The 14,989-nt window shown below is 42.2% G+C and overlaps 1 protein-coding gene across 4 annotated transcripts in view; it reads right to left on the bottom strand.

The window, feature by feature from the left end:
• Positions 1 to 12,625, bottom strand: part of TMEM65 (transmembrane protein 65) — a 74,626-nt gene extending 62,001 nt beyond the window's left edge. For 2 of the 4 annotated variants that reach the window (XM_032873587.1, XM_032873588.1), the window contains exon 1: positions 11,816 to 12,625. In XM_032873587.1, coding sequence (XP_032729478.1) covers positions 11,816 to 12,113 — 298 coding nt within the window. In that variant the 5' untranslated portion in view covers positions 12,114 to 12,625. The remainder of the gene's footprint in view (positions 1 to 11,815) is intronic. The other 2 variants (XM_032873589.1, XM_032873590.1) reach the window with 1 other exon arrangement.
• Between the last annotated feature and the right edge of the window lie 2,364 nt (positions 12,626 to 14,989).

The raw sequence follows: 14,989 nt of genomic DNA, 5'->3' as shown, positions 1-14,989 counted from the left end.
GTTGGTGCAGCTACTTTGGAAAACAGTGTGGAGATTCCTTAAGAAATTAAAAATAGAGCTACCCTATGACCCTGCAATTGCACTACTGGGTATTTACCCCAAAGATACTGATGTAGTAAAAAGAAGGGCCATCTGTACCCCAGCGTTTCTAGCAGCAATGGCTACAGTCACCAAACTGTGGAAAGAGCCAAGATGCCCTTCAACAGACAAATGGATAAAGAAGATATGGTCCATATATACTATGGAGTATTATGTCTCCATCAGAAAGGATGAATACCCAACTTTTGTATCAACATGGATGGGACTGGAAGAGATTATGCTGAGTGAAATAAGTCAAGCAGAGAGAGTTAAGTATCATATGGTTTCACTTACTTATGGAGCATAAGGAATAACATGGAGGACTTGGGGAGATGGAGAGGAGAAGTGAGTTGGGGGAAATTGGAGGGGGAGACAAACCATGAGAGACTGTGGACTCTGGGAAACAAACTGAGGGCTTGGGAGGAGAGGGGAGTGGGGGGTTGGGTAAGCCTGGTGGTGAGTACTATGGAGGACATGTACTGCGTGGAGCACTGGGTGTAGTGCATAAACAATACATGCTGGAACACTGAAAAGAAATAAAATAAAATGAGGAAAAAATAAATAAAAATTAAAAAAAATAAAGAACAACAACAATGACAAATCTGTGGAAATTTGTGTTCTCTTATGTAAATACTATATTAATAGCCTCAATTTTGCCTTTTGGTGTACAGTGCCTAAAATATTTACAACCGGCCCTTTAGAAAAAGTTTGCCAACTTTGCTTCTGTAAAGAAAGTAAATATTTTTTAATTTCTAAAAGACTAATACTGAAATTAAGACTAAGCAGTGTTTTTAGTTAATTCTCTGTTCAACCTATTCAAATATGTCCCCCTACCAAAGAGATATTTCCAGGATCACCAGGGTCACACTTCCTTGTAAGCAAATTCTATCTTACTAGCCCTCTCAGCACCATACATCATAGCAGATCATTTCCACATTCTTCGCTTCAAAACTCTTTGCTTTTCCTAATTTCACTGGATGCCCTTCTTCACAATCTTCTTTGCTGGCTCCTACTCTTCTGACTTTGAAATTCTGGAGCTTCAGTCTCAATCATGGGCTTTTTCCTCTTCTCTACCTAAAGACTGGCAAACAGTTTCTGTAAAGGGATTCTAAATATTTTAGGCTTTGGGGGGCCATTATGGTCTCTATCATGACTACTGAACTCTGCCATTATAGCACAAAAGCAGCCACAGGCAATAAATAAATGAATGAGTGTGTCTCTACTGCAATAAACTTTATTTACAAGCAGAAGTGGCAAGCTAGATTTGCCTGTGGCCCGTAGTTTTCCCACCCCTTATCTAGACTCTCACCTTGAGTGCCCTCCTCTCCCCTACGATAAGTAGCATCTACATAAAACTGTTGATACCCACACTTATATTTGCAGCCTCAATTTCCCATATGAATTCCAGATTTAGGTGAACACACACACACACACACCCTAATCTATTTTTCCCCAGTCTTCTCTCCAGCAGCTAATAGCACCACCTTTCACTCAATTACTATAGGCAGAAACCTGAGTCATCACTTACTATGTCCTTTCCCTTAATTACCTGTCCCTTTCTAACTCATCAGCAGTCCTATCAATTCACTCTCAAATATACATCTTGAATCCATCCCCTTCTCTTCATCTCCGTGGCTGCGTAGTCTAAGCCCTCAACATCGCTAGCTCAAAATACTGCAACAGTTTTCTAAGCGGTCTCCTAACTTATGCATTTGCACCCTCCAGTTTGTTCTCTAAAAGCAGCCAAGTGCTATTTATTTATTTATTTATTTATTTTTAGATTTTTATTTATTTGACAGACAGAGATCACAAGTAGGCAGAGAGGCAGGCAGAGAGAGAGGAGGAAGCAGGCTCCCTGCTGAGCAGACAGCCCGATGCGGACACTGGGATCATGACCTGAGCCGCAGGCAGAGGCTTTAACCCGCTGAGCCACCCAGGCGCCCCAGCCAAGTGCTTTTTAAATTCCATTACTTCACTCTGTTTCAACTCTGGAATGGCCTTCATACAGTTTACCTAGAAAGGCCCTGACTAATCTTGCTTTCTGCCTACCTGCCTATCTCATCTCATTCCACGCTCCCCTTTGTTCTTTAAATTGCACTCATGTTTGCCTTCTATCAATTTCGACACTGTTCCAAGTCTCTTCCTATCTCAGGGTCTTGGTATTTGCTTTTCCTTCTTCTCAGAATGCTCTTCCTCTTACTGTCTGAATGACTGGTTCCTCATCAATCCTTTCTTTTCAGCTTAAATATCACCTACAAAAAGGCCTTCCCAGATCACCTTATCTAAAGAAAGTGTCATTCTGTTTATTATCTAATAGCACACACTATCAATTATCTTGCTTATTTACTTTATTGTTCGTATCTTCCCTTTCTCAAAATGGTAAACTTTATGAAAGTATTTTGCCAAATTAATTCTCTGATATAGCCCCAACAGCTAGCACAACGTCTATTATAGGTAGGTACCGTAACAAATATTTGCCAAATAAATAAATTTCCAAAGCTGGAAAGCTTTCCTATGAATAGTGTGTTACATATTTTTTAAAAATCCAACAACTCCCTTAGAAAATTTAAGGAAATTAAAATTAGAAATTTATTGGTGGGGGGGCTGGGGGGCTCAGTTGGTTGGGCATCTGCCTTCAGCTCAGGTAATGATCCCAGGGTCCTGGAAGTGAGCTCCACATTCAACTCCCTACTCAGTGGGGAGCCTTCTTCTCCCTCTCCCTCTGCTGCTTCCCCTGCTTGTGCTCTCTCACTCTCTTTCACTCTGTCAAATAAATAAATAAAATCTTAAAAAAAAAAAAAATAGAAACTTAGGTCAGCAGTCTCGAATACTAGTTTTCAGACTCTTCCAAAACTCTCACATATAAAGTTTTTATATACAAACTTTTTAAGAGGTTTATAAACTTTTTTTGCATATTGATTTTCACTTTGACTTCCCTTATTTTCAAAGTAACAATACCATATTCGCTTTTCTGTTGAATGTTGTATATTGTAAAATATACAGAAGATAGACTAAGGAATGTTAACCAGCACATGAGACTTTTATTGAGCATTTGAGGTGCTATTTTTTTCCCCCAATGTGTGTAAAAATCCCAAGTCTGAGTACCCAGAAAGGTGTAATAAAAAACTAAATTAAAAACTACTCTGCCACACAGGTTGTAGGATCTTGGAAACTCTGAGCCTTGGTTTCTTAGTCTACAGAAAAAAAAAATTCCTTCTCTCTCTGAGATAAATAAACAAAATAATTACCTGAAAATTCACTTAGTTCAGTATGTCTGGCATATAGCAAATACTCCATAAGTGCTAACTAATGGTAGTAAAGATGACATTAGCAACAGCAATAGTGGCAGTAACAGGATGTCTTCTATAAAATTTAAGAACCATTATACAACAGAAGTTGTGTTACAAAATACTAGACTTTTTTTAGACTGTTTTTAAAATTATGAATGTTTCTAATAACACAGTATATTAAATAATCTACCCTAAAACTCAGAAGACAGAAAATGTAAACCAAGTAAGGGCACATTCTAATTTAAATTTCCCTGAAACTTTAAAAACAATGTCTCAGTTAACTACCTTTTATGTGCTTAAAACAATAATCCTTCGAACAATCATATCCATGTTAGCAAAAAAATACAAGATCTTCACTGTAAGATCTGAGAAGTCAAAAGATCAATACAACATGATAAATGCAATTGGTTAGCAAGAGAGCAGTGGTCTAATGACCTTCAAGTGTCTATCAGGAGTAAATCCTATTAGGAAACATAGGGGGATGAAAAAAAGAATGAAAGAGAAGGAAAAAAAAACAAAAAACACTATGGAAGAGTAACAAAGAGTACACATTAGAAACAGTAACAGAGATAGCAAGAAGCAGACCTCCTTTACATAGTAGAAAAGAGTTCAACACAACCACAAGGGATGAATGAAAACAGAATTGTCTGAGGGCACCTGAGAGTGGGAGGAGGGGCTTATAAGCCCCACACATTCACTACCACTATGACAGATTCTAAAAAACATGCCAACTGAAAAGGCACAGTGTTCTGGAGGCATTTGGTGTGATGACTAGTATGCCTACAAATAGAAGTAGCCCCAAAGAAAAATATTAAAATATAGTATATAAAGACACTGGCATCTGGTAGAAGCTAAACTGTGCTCGTTATACTCTTACTAAGGAAGAAAAAAATGGAATACGTTCAAATATGCCACTACCAAAAGCCATCAAAGTAGAGCTTAAGGGAAATGTTGTCTTGTTACCTGTAATGTCCTTTGCCTAGAAGAATCTCTCATTTACCAGATAATTTGGGATAACTAAGTTATTCTATTTTAACATACAACTACTTGTTCTTATGTGGTTGTTAATTAACTTAAAACAGACAAACCTATGAGTCAAAGACAAGGCCAGAGTTCTATAAATCTACATACTAATTAATTCAGCTGAATTGAGCAAGATGCTAATAAAATCTGCATTCAGAGATTTAGTCCCTATTGTTCCAGTTAGCTTTACACAATGACATGCCAAAGAAAACCAGACAAGTGTGTGGTTATACAAACTCACCACTATTATTTTTTAAAAGATTTTATTTATTTACTTGACAGAGAGATCACAAGTAGGCAGAGAAGCAGGCAGGGAGAGGGGGGAAGCAGGCTCCCTGCCGAGCAGAGAACCCAATGCGATGCGGGGCTCAATCCCAGGACCCTGGGATCATGACCTGAGCCAAAGGCAGAGACTTAACCCACTGAGCCACCCAGGCACCCCCAAACCCACCACTATTTTTAGAAAATCCGAAACAGGGATGCCTGAGTGGCTCAGTGGTTTAAGTGTCTGCCTTTAGCTCAGGTCATGAGCCTGGGGTCCTGGGACTGAGTCCCTCACCACCCTCCTGGTGTGGCTGGGAGCATGCTTCTCCCTCTGCCTGCCGCTCTCCCTACTTGTGTGTGTACTTGCTCACTCTATCTCTCTCTCTCTCTCTGATAAAAAATAAATGAATAAAATCTTAAAAAAAAAAAAGGAAACCTGAAACAATCTTCACTAATAACGGTTCAATGTTAGTTATGCCAACGCACAAGATCATCCATTATCTTTAGTTCTACCTAACTTTCTGAATAAGCCTATAAATTGCAGACCTATTATTTTAATTTTCCTATACACAGATTTGTTTATAAAAATCTGCTTCTCATAACTGCTATAAAAAGTAAACAGTAAGTGACTAGTGAGGTGGACACCACCAAATTAATTGCTGGTGAATTAAACTGAAACAGTGTTGAACTTTTCTGAAGCCATATTTTCTAAGCATCTAATATTTAGAATTTCATCAAGAACTTAGGAGTGAAGAAGTAACACAATCAAGGAAAACACTTATCATAGCACTCATTTATTTGACAGAGAAGTGAGGAGTCTGATAGGGAGGTAATGAGTTACTTCTCTGTCTTTACCAGAGACAAATAAATGTAAAATAAAGCAATAAGCCTAAAGCACAGAGAATACACAGATGATAGCAAGTATCAATGGATGAGAGAAGAGAAGGACAGATAAGGCGGAGAACGCAATGGCTCTCCACAAGGGCAACTTTGCTATACTCCTCCCCGTACCCCCAACCCAGAGACATGACTGGTTGCACACAGGGGGTGAGGAAGGTGGGAGGATACTACTGGCATTTAGTGGATAGAGGACAGGGATGTTACTAAATATCCCGTGTGGAGGACTGCCCTGGCAACCAAGAATTATCCAGCCCGAAGTGTCAATACGGCCAAGGTTGAGAAATCTTGATACAGAAAAAGAAGTCCTATACATCTCAAATATAAAAGGAATCACTGTACTAGCACTCAGTACAAGAATGTTCAAAAGTCTTGTATGTTAATGGTATCCATTAATAAAGACAAGAGATTCCAACAGAAATGGTTGATTTTTTTTAACATACTGATATAAAGGAACAAACTACAATTGTTAGGTATGGTTATCTACATGGAATGCTCCTAATTTCCCTTCCTTGAATCTACGCTGGTCTTAGTGATTTGCTTAACCAACAACAGGCAGCAGAAATGACATTCTGGGACTTCCAAGACTAGGTCATAACAAATCTGTGGTAGGCTAAAGAATGGCCCCCACATACGTCCACATCCTAATCCTCTAACCTGTGAATACCTTAGTTTACATGGCAGAAGAGATTTTGTAGGTGTACTAAACTAAGGATTTTGAAAGATTATCCAGGGTTATCTAGGTGGATCCTAAATGTAATCACGTGAGTCCTATAAGGTGGAAGCAAAAAGGTAAATGAAGGAGAGGATGATGTGACAACAAAGGCGGAAATCAGAATGATGTGGCCAGGAACCAAAGACTGCAGCAAGCTGGAAGAGACAAGGAACAGATTCTCCCCCAGAGCCTCCAGAAGGACTGAGTGTTGCTGACACTTTTATTTTGGCCCCCTTAAGTCTCATTTTAGACTTCAGATCTCCAGAACTCTAAGAGAATAAACCTGTGTTGTTTTAAGCCACCAGATCTGTGGTAACTTGTTATAGGAGCAACAGAAAACTAATATAAAATCTTACAGCTTCTGGGGTGCCTGGGTGGCTCAGTCATTAAGTATCTGCGTTCAGCTCAGATCATGATCCCAGCAACTTGGGATCACGCCCCATATTGGGCTCCCGGCTCTGAGGGAGGCCTGCTTCTCCCCCTCCCACCGCCTACCCCCAGCTTCTGTTCCTTCTCTCCCTGGCTCTGTCAAATAAATAAATAAAATCTTTAAAAAAAAAAAAACAACAAAAAAACAAAACATAAAAAAACCTTACAGCTTCTGTGTAGCCCTCTTGGAACTTTTTCTCTTTGAGTCCCGACCTCTCAATTATCTAAGGACTAGAGTCATCTCAAGAATGTTGTGCTAGTGAGGTCATGTGCATTTACTCTGGTCAACCACTCCAGAGGAGCCCAGCTTCTAGCCACGTCCACCAAAGTATCAGACATATGAGTAAAACCATCCTGGACCCTGTGACCAGCACATCTGCCAGCTATAATTTATGAAGTGACCTCCAGAGATACCACATGAAACACGAAGAATCATCCAGCCAAGACCTGCCTATGTTGCTGATCTCACAAAATCATGAAATGTAATAGAACAGTTATTTTAAGTCGCACATAACTCTGAACATCAAGGTATATGTGAGTGAAGATTAGAAATTGTCAAGTAGCACATATCCATTTTATAATGGAAGGGAAAAAATCCTATTTGTGTTAGCTATTTTCTGCTGGCAGTAATCCCTAGAATTAAAACTACTCCACTATGCCAGTAACTCTAAAATATTCAGAATTTAGTTTGTTGGAATATACTGCTATAATTAGGTTCTTTCCATATTGGTAAAATAACTGATTGTAGCAAAGCTTCATTTAACTTATCTGGGCCCATGATACAGAAGCTCTCAGCTTAAAAAAAAAAAGAAAAAGAAAAAAAAAGCGCTCAGCTTATTAGAGATAGTTCATTCTTTCTGAGTCAATTCATATTTCATATCCTTATCCTGATTCTTCCTCTCTTGCTGGGTCTACGGTGAGTTACACCTTATTCCTCTTTTACTATTTCAACCAAAGCCCTGAAGTATCTTTATTCGCATATCTTAATTTGGAATATGAAATGTTTTTATTGCTCTCTTTTTATTCTCTTTGAGCAAAAGCCACAATTTTCTCCAATTCGTCCCACAAACCAATAGCTTAACTGAGTTGCTACTTTCTCACATTACCATGGGCTGAGAAAAATGAGGATACTCTTGTTAAAGAGTCCAAGATCCCCAGTGAATCAGAACTCAATGAAAAATCTTGTTTTTAAGTGCTCTAAGTATCTACTTTAACATCAGATTTTAATCTTCCAGCCTTTCATTTTGCCAAAGGCCTCTTGTTGTATATGGCAAGTTCTCAAAATGAAACGTTCTACCTTAATAATCACAAAAGGTGAGAATTACAAGATTAAGTTTAGAATTACATGGTGTATCTATATAGATGTAGATAAATGGCTTTTAAAAAGCAAATTTAAAACGTACACAATTACCACTTACACAGAAACATTAAAAAAGCAAGCTGATTAAGATCTAACATAACAGAAAAACTGCTCTATTCGCCTCCATACATTTCTTACCTACTATTTGTAAAAGAAATTTCATTTTAAAAATACCTGGAGTATATGGACATGGGAGGTGGTATGTGCTATGGTGAATGCTGTGAAACATGTAAGCCTATTGATACACAGACCTGTACCCCTGGGGCAAATAACACATCATATGTTAATAAAAATAATTTTAAAAAATACCTGGAGTACACATTTAACAAAAATATTCCCTAAGAACCTCCTTTTTTCAAATCGTATCTTTCACTGTGCCTCCTCCAATGCCAGCTATTATCTCTCTGTGTAATTCTCCAAAAAACATTAATTTTAACACCTTTAAGTAAGTGTGGAAGGCAGCCTCCAAGATGGCCCTCAATGATTTCTACCTCCTGTATTTGCACCCTCTTGCTATGTACCAGGACAAAAAACATGGACTATCTCTTCTAAGACTGGGTTATAAAAGGTTGTGGCTTCCAGCTTAGGCTCTCCCTCTCTCCTATCACTCATTCTGGGGGAAGGCAGCTACCATGCTGAGAACACTTAAGCCATGTAGAGAGGCCCACATGGCAAGAAATGAGACTTCCCGCCAACAGCCATGTGAGTGAGCCTTTTTGAAAATGGACCCTCCAGCCCCAGGCAAGACTTCAGCTGATACAGCCCCAGCCAACAGTTTGATTCAAACAACTTTGTGCGATACCCTGAGTCAGACGTCCTACTGAGCCTACACAAGATTCCTGATCCTCAGAAACTGTGAGATAGAACACATCTGTTTTAAGCTACCATGTTTTAGGGTAATTTGTCATATAGCAATGTATAACTAATATAATGAGCATTGCTTATTCTTCAAAATCCAAACTTGTATGTCTCAAAAGTTAAAAAAAATTATAAATAGAAATAGTAATTGCAAAAATTGGGAGAAAATTTTGTTTTTAAAATCTTTCTAAAATTGAAAGACCACTGTAATGTCAGTTTGCCAGTCCTACTTATAAAAAAAATGAACCAACAAAGTACTATCAGGAAACTATGGACTGTTTCTGGAAAAACAAAGATCAGGTTCAGGAGGTACATTCAGAAGGCAGCATCAACTTTTTTAAAAGTGGGAAGGAAATCATTTTGTAATTTAAAAATCACAATATCCTATTTAACTTCGATAAGACATCCCACAAAGCTTGCCTTATCTCTTTAGAATCATGTAAAGCTTTATCTTGTCACAGACCATATCACATGCCTACTGATAAACACATAAGAAAGATAAGGACAAATGTACCAAATCTCAACAACAGATTTCACAGGCATATCAAAGCATAGATGATTTTTTCCTGTAATGTTTCCACACCAAATCCAAAACACTGCTTTCACTCATACAAGCACACTCTCCGAGAACACATAAGATTTCCTATAATACGAAAGTCATTTTAACATAATTTATTTAATCAGAAAATGCATTTAGAACACATACATTTAGTACACGAGTGGAGTCGGGTATTTAAAAACATCTAAAAAATAACAATAAAAGAAAAACGTGGGAGTTTTTCATTTGATTGGGGGGGGTGATTTCAGTGATCTCCACAGGAACTCTACGTATTGATATTGAACACGATAAGGAACAGCAGCATCAACAAGTATCAGTTGAGTCAACAAGCAATAATTTAGTTATCAATACCAGCAAAAACAGTTTATTTAAACTTCAAAGTTCTTTAGCTTATGAATAGGAGATAAGCATTTAACTACGACATTGGTTTCCTCTATTTTTGCCAGCTTATCTTGAACAAAGAAGACAAATTACTAACTTCACCTCATATAACTTACATACTTAATAAGTTTATTGGCGATAACTGATCTCCACTGACTGAAGTTTATAGGCCTTTAAAACGATGTTAAATTTAAAATTCTCTTCATTGGAAAATGCAGCAATGCTACTGCCTGTGCTAAAACAATAAGGTATGAGGTAAAATTTATCCAATTGTATCACAGGATGTGCTTTTCAAGAATCGTCATAAAATTATATCATTAGGGCCCTGCAAACTTGTAATGATGTTAATGCAGAAGAATTCCCAAGAAATTAGTTAGATAAGGCCCAATGTATATTCAAATAGTGTTGTCCATGGAGAAAACATTTCTAAAATCAATGTTACAGCATATATGACTGGTTATATTGTTTTCCCAGGAGCTTATTTTCAGAACTCAGTTTTTTAAAACCGCACAATGAGTATAAACATACCTTACAAATATGCTAGTATTCAATTACTGCTTCATATAATGGCATGATTACACCCTTAAAAACTGAACTGATTATGATGTTACATTTTTCCCTTAAAGCATTGTACACAGACAATATCTGGAATATCCCGTACTGTAAATTGGTCCACAATTCCCTGAATGTAGAAAAAAAAACCAGTTCAAAGGCATAACTAAGAAAAAGTTTCCGAAGAAGCAGTATAGTAGGTAAGTCATGCTTATGTGACCTTCCTTCATTCCTGTACATCCGCCAAAGAAACACTTTCAAGTGCCCCTGACAAATCAAATGCCATGTTCCAATCAGTGTTCTCTAAACTTAGGAATGTATGGGATGTTTATGTACCTATCAACTTTGGGGAGGGAGGTAAACTTTTTTTTAAAATGTCAAATACATCAGAATGTAACATAAATGTATTTTGTCTGTATTATGTATTTCGCCTGTACCGCTGTATTTAAACTGCAAAAATATTTTAAGGTGGCTTACTCCTTTCATCCTTTTGATTTTCTGAATTCTTAGCTTTTTCACCTGCACTCAAATTCAGACCTACAGCATTCTGCACTGGCTTTAAAAATATCCTATTTTAACATGTTAGCTTAAAAATAGCCTTGCTTTCTCCCTTCCACATTACTTTAAAGCAGAAGTCTGCTTTTCATTGTTGAGCCTGATTCCCAGAAAAATACCTTCTTATTTACTTCATTCTTTCAACCTCTGGGGAAACAACAAAAACTGGAGTTTAACTTGTGCAGCGCCGAACCTACAGGGGCTTGCTTGCAAGTTATGTATCTGCAGTTGCTGGTTTGATCCATTCTTTCCATTTCCCAGGAAAATGTTTCCTTCGGCTGCTTAGTTTCATACAACTAGATGTGTGTGCAAACACAGCTGAGAGCATCTCTGCCTTAGAAGCAATACCTTCTTTTGACACGCATACACCTCGGTTTGATAACCTTTCAAGAAAGTTTCTTCCTGCCCTCGGGTTTGCAGCACTTCTCAAGCGGGCATGGCATGCCACCTGCGTGGCTACACGTTCACAAGAAAGCAGCAAGGGCCTGGGGGACAGGAGGGCTGGGGAGGGGAGGCACACAACAAATCAAAGCACAACCAAAACAGTATCGGTGCACGATCTGGGCTGAAGCTCGTCTTCAGAGACTGGGAAGGAACCAGCCAAGCGTCGGTCGGGGCTGCCAAGGCACGATCCGCGCCTGTCCTACCTGCCCTAGGGGCACACAGGAGGCGGAAAGTCTCCCCCCGCCCCACCAACTCCCGCCCCCAGGCCCGGACATCCCAGGCTCAAGGCCGGATGGGCGATGGGAGCTGGGGGTAGGGGTCCCGGGCCGAGGGGCCGAGGACTCCCAGGGCGCCGACGGGGGGGTGGGGACGCCAGGCCCCCAGGCTCGCCCCTCACACGACCCCCTTACCTTGCGCGATGGCAATGGACTCGAAGCGGTGCAACTCCTTGAGCAGGCAGCTCCTCTCCGTGGAGTGCAGGCTGTAGATGAAGTCGCGCGCGCCCTGCGCCGTGTTCAGCGCCTCTATGGGCTCCTTCTTGGGGTGGGTGCCCAGCCCTCGCGAGGCGCCGGGGGCCGCGAGCGCCAGCAGCCCCCGCCCGCAGCAGCACCAGGACGGCGGGCGGGGCGCGGCGGCGGCGGCGGCGGCCGGGCCCGGCCTCAGGCTGCGTGCGGTCCGGCTCCTCAGCAGCGGCAGCAGCCGGGACATGGCGGGCTGAGGAGCGGGGACCCCCGCGGCAGTCCGGGAGGGCGATTTCTGGCGAGGCAGGGGGAAGAAGGAGCTAGGCTCGGCCGGACCCCGCCCCGATGTCCTCCTGACTGGCAGCTGAGGCGCCGGGCACCATGCACTCCCCGGGCCCGCGCGGAGATCGCCTCCTTTTCGGTCCCCCTGCCCTTCCGAAAGGCCCGCGGCGGCGTCGGTCCCTCGGACGAGAGAAACTTTCTGTGAGGCGGCCGGGCCGGGAGAGGGCGGGCAGGCGGTGCGGGCGGGCGCCTCCCGGCTGAGGAGGGGCGGCGCGGGCGGGCGGGTTTGGCTAGGGTTTGTCTCTGTCAGTTTGATCTTCCAGAGGGATGAGTCAGCCACGCGCCGCCTTCCTTCGGCGCCTCCCTCCGCTCCTGCCGGCTTTCCCACCCTCCTGCCTGCCCTCGTCGGCGTTAGGTAGGGCTCCCGCGCCCTCAAAGCCGCCGCGCTCCCAGGCCGCAGGCGCCGCCGCTACCCCTAGCGGCCGTACAGGGGCTAACAGGGCGGGGCGAAGGGATGGGGCGGGGCCGCGCAAGCGCAGTCCCCGCCGCCCCGGGCGGCCCTCCCACCGGAGTTAGGAGGGTGCACAGGAGTCCCCACCCCTCCAGTGCGTGATGGTGGAGGAACGGATAGCGCGCATCCCCCTTAAGTGCTGGCGCCACCTTTAAGTCCGACGCAGGGAACGGGGAAAAACAGCTCTGGACTTCTTGCTTGGTCGTAGTCCGCTCCGCCCTAGCACCAGGACTAAACCTGGAGCGTGTTCTAAACAGTGTCCCAGCGCAAGGTCCCCCCATCGCCCGGCACGGGCCTCGCGGCCGCTCGAAACCTCCCTGAGGGCCCCGTCCTGCTCGGACTTCTGGGGACTGAAGCGCCTACCGTGGCCTCGGCCAGGCACTCGGGTCTTTGAGGCAGCCGCTCTGGGAGCTCCAGAGCGAGGGCGAGGCCAGGAGTTTGAGACTGAGGCCTAGAAACCGAAAATACCCTTCCTCGTCCTGATGCCAGCAGCTTGCAGTCCGTTAATGCTGGAGCGGGAGGCAAGAATGTCACCTTCTCCGGGTGTTTGCCGAGGTTTGTTTTCGTTTGTTTTGTTTTTATTTTTTTCTCTTTGCCAGGGCGAAAATAATTTTGTGATTCTACACTTCCCACGTGTCCGGGTCCTAAACCTTTTTCAGGGCCACGCTCGAACGGTCTCCCACTCCATCCTTTCCTTTATCTCCTCCTAAGGAAAGAGATCTCCCCTTTATCTGAATCTAATGACACTTAGGCTTCCTGCCTTAGAGAGCAGATCCACTTAGTAAATCTGCTCAAGTGCAATCAAGATCTAAATCTTACCCTTATCTTATCCGCTGCCACACCAGCCCAAGACCTCGTATGTAGTAAATGTGCTATAATTATGTAAGGGCAATATATAAATGTGAGTCTGGGGAGGAATGTAACCACTAAATCATTCTGTTGCTCTAACTCAGCGGTTCTCAGAGTGTGGTTCGTGGACAGCAGAGTTTGTTAAGCGTGCAAATTGGCGTACTCGGCTCTAGACCCCTTAAATCAGAAACTGGGGTTTGGGCCCAGTCATCTGCTGTTTGTTTGTTTGTTTTAATTTTTATTTATTTATTTTTTAAAGATTTTATTTATTTATTTGACAGAGAGAGAGAGCACAAGTAGGCAGAGGAAGAGGGAGAAGCAGGCTCTCCACTGAGCAGGGAGCCCAATGTGGGGCTCGATCTCAGGACTCTGGGATCATGACCTGAGTGGAGGGCAGCCGCTTAACCAATTGAGCCACCCAGGTGCCCCCATCTGTGTTTTAACAAGTCCTCCAGTTAATACAGATGCGCACAAAAGTTTGAGAACCACTGTTCTAACTTAAACATAAAAAGCATTTTAAAAAAATTTTTCAAGGCAGCCTCTCTAGTGTAATAATGACAGTTAAGAATGTCTTCTGTGAGGGGTGACTGGCTGGCTCAGTTGAGAGGAGCATGTGACTCCTGATCTTGGGGTGGTGAGTTGGAGTCCCACCTTGGGTGTAGAGATTACTTAAAAAAAAAAAAGAAAAAATGTGCTTGGTGGAAAATGAAGTTGGGTGTAAAGACGTGTGTCTTTCTTATTTTTGAAACCCTCTGCATTCCCACTGTGTGTTGGAATCCTCTGTAGAGTTATTTCAGTCTCAAATTCTTGGGATTACTACCAACTTCTCTCCTATATCTCTTACCCACAAGGGATTCTGACTCACTGGTCTTGGGGCAGGACCTGGGAAGTGAGGTTTGGAAAAGCTACTCAGTAAGAACCCATTCCTGACAGTCTTTAGGACACCAGTTTTGTGGGTGGGCTCCAGAAACAGATGGCTGAAAGTTTGACAACTGACTCAACTATCTTCTAAGTGTATTAGTGGTAGATTATTAGGACAGTGGTCCCAGTGAATCACGGCTTATGGTATCCAGTCCTTTGTGTAGACCTGTCCCATGTTGACTGTGGGCTTGGCCATGTGACCTCCTTTAGCAGGTAAGTGGAACATCACAAACCTAATCTAAGTGCTTGCTCGTTGGGACTTGTTGTAATGTGTTTGTTGGGTGATTTATTATTATTCAAGTCTGCTGTAGAAAATAAGAATCTAAAATGTAGACATAATTTGCTTATGAGACATTACACCTAGGATAAATGGATACGTGTTGATCATAGATAAAAAGGGTAGAACAAATGAAATTGCTACTTTAGATAGAAAGAAAGAGATAGACCAGGAACTTTAAATATTAATAAGGTAGAGATTATACTACCTCCAGACTGACAACTTTGTCATCCCTACATTGGCCACCTACCAGTGACATGCATTATAGTCCCGTGGTGGCCTC

Source organism: Lontra canadensis, unplaced genomic scaffold (assembly GCF_010015895.1).
Source record: "Lontra canadensis isolate GAN:19392208 unplaced genomic scaffold, GSC_riverotter_1.0 scaffold49, whole genome shotgun sequence".
NCBI lineage: Eukaryota > Metazoa > Chordata > Mammalia > Carnivora > Mustelidae > Lontra > Lontra canadensis.
The sequence above is the reverse complement of the archived record's forward strand: the minus strand, read 5'-3'. Positions and strand labels throughout refer to the sequence as shown.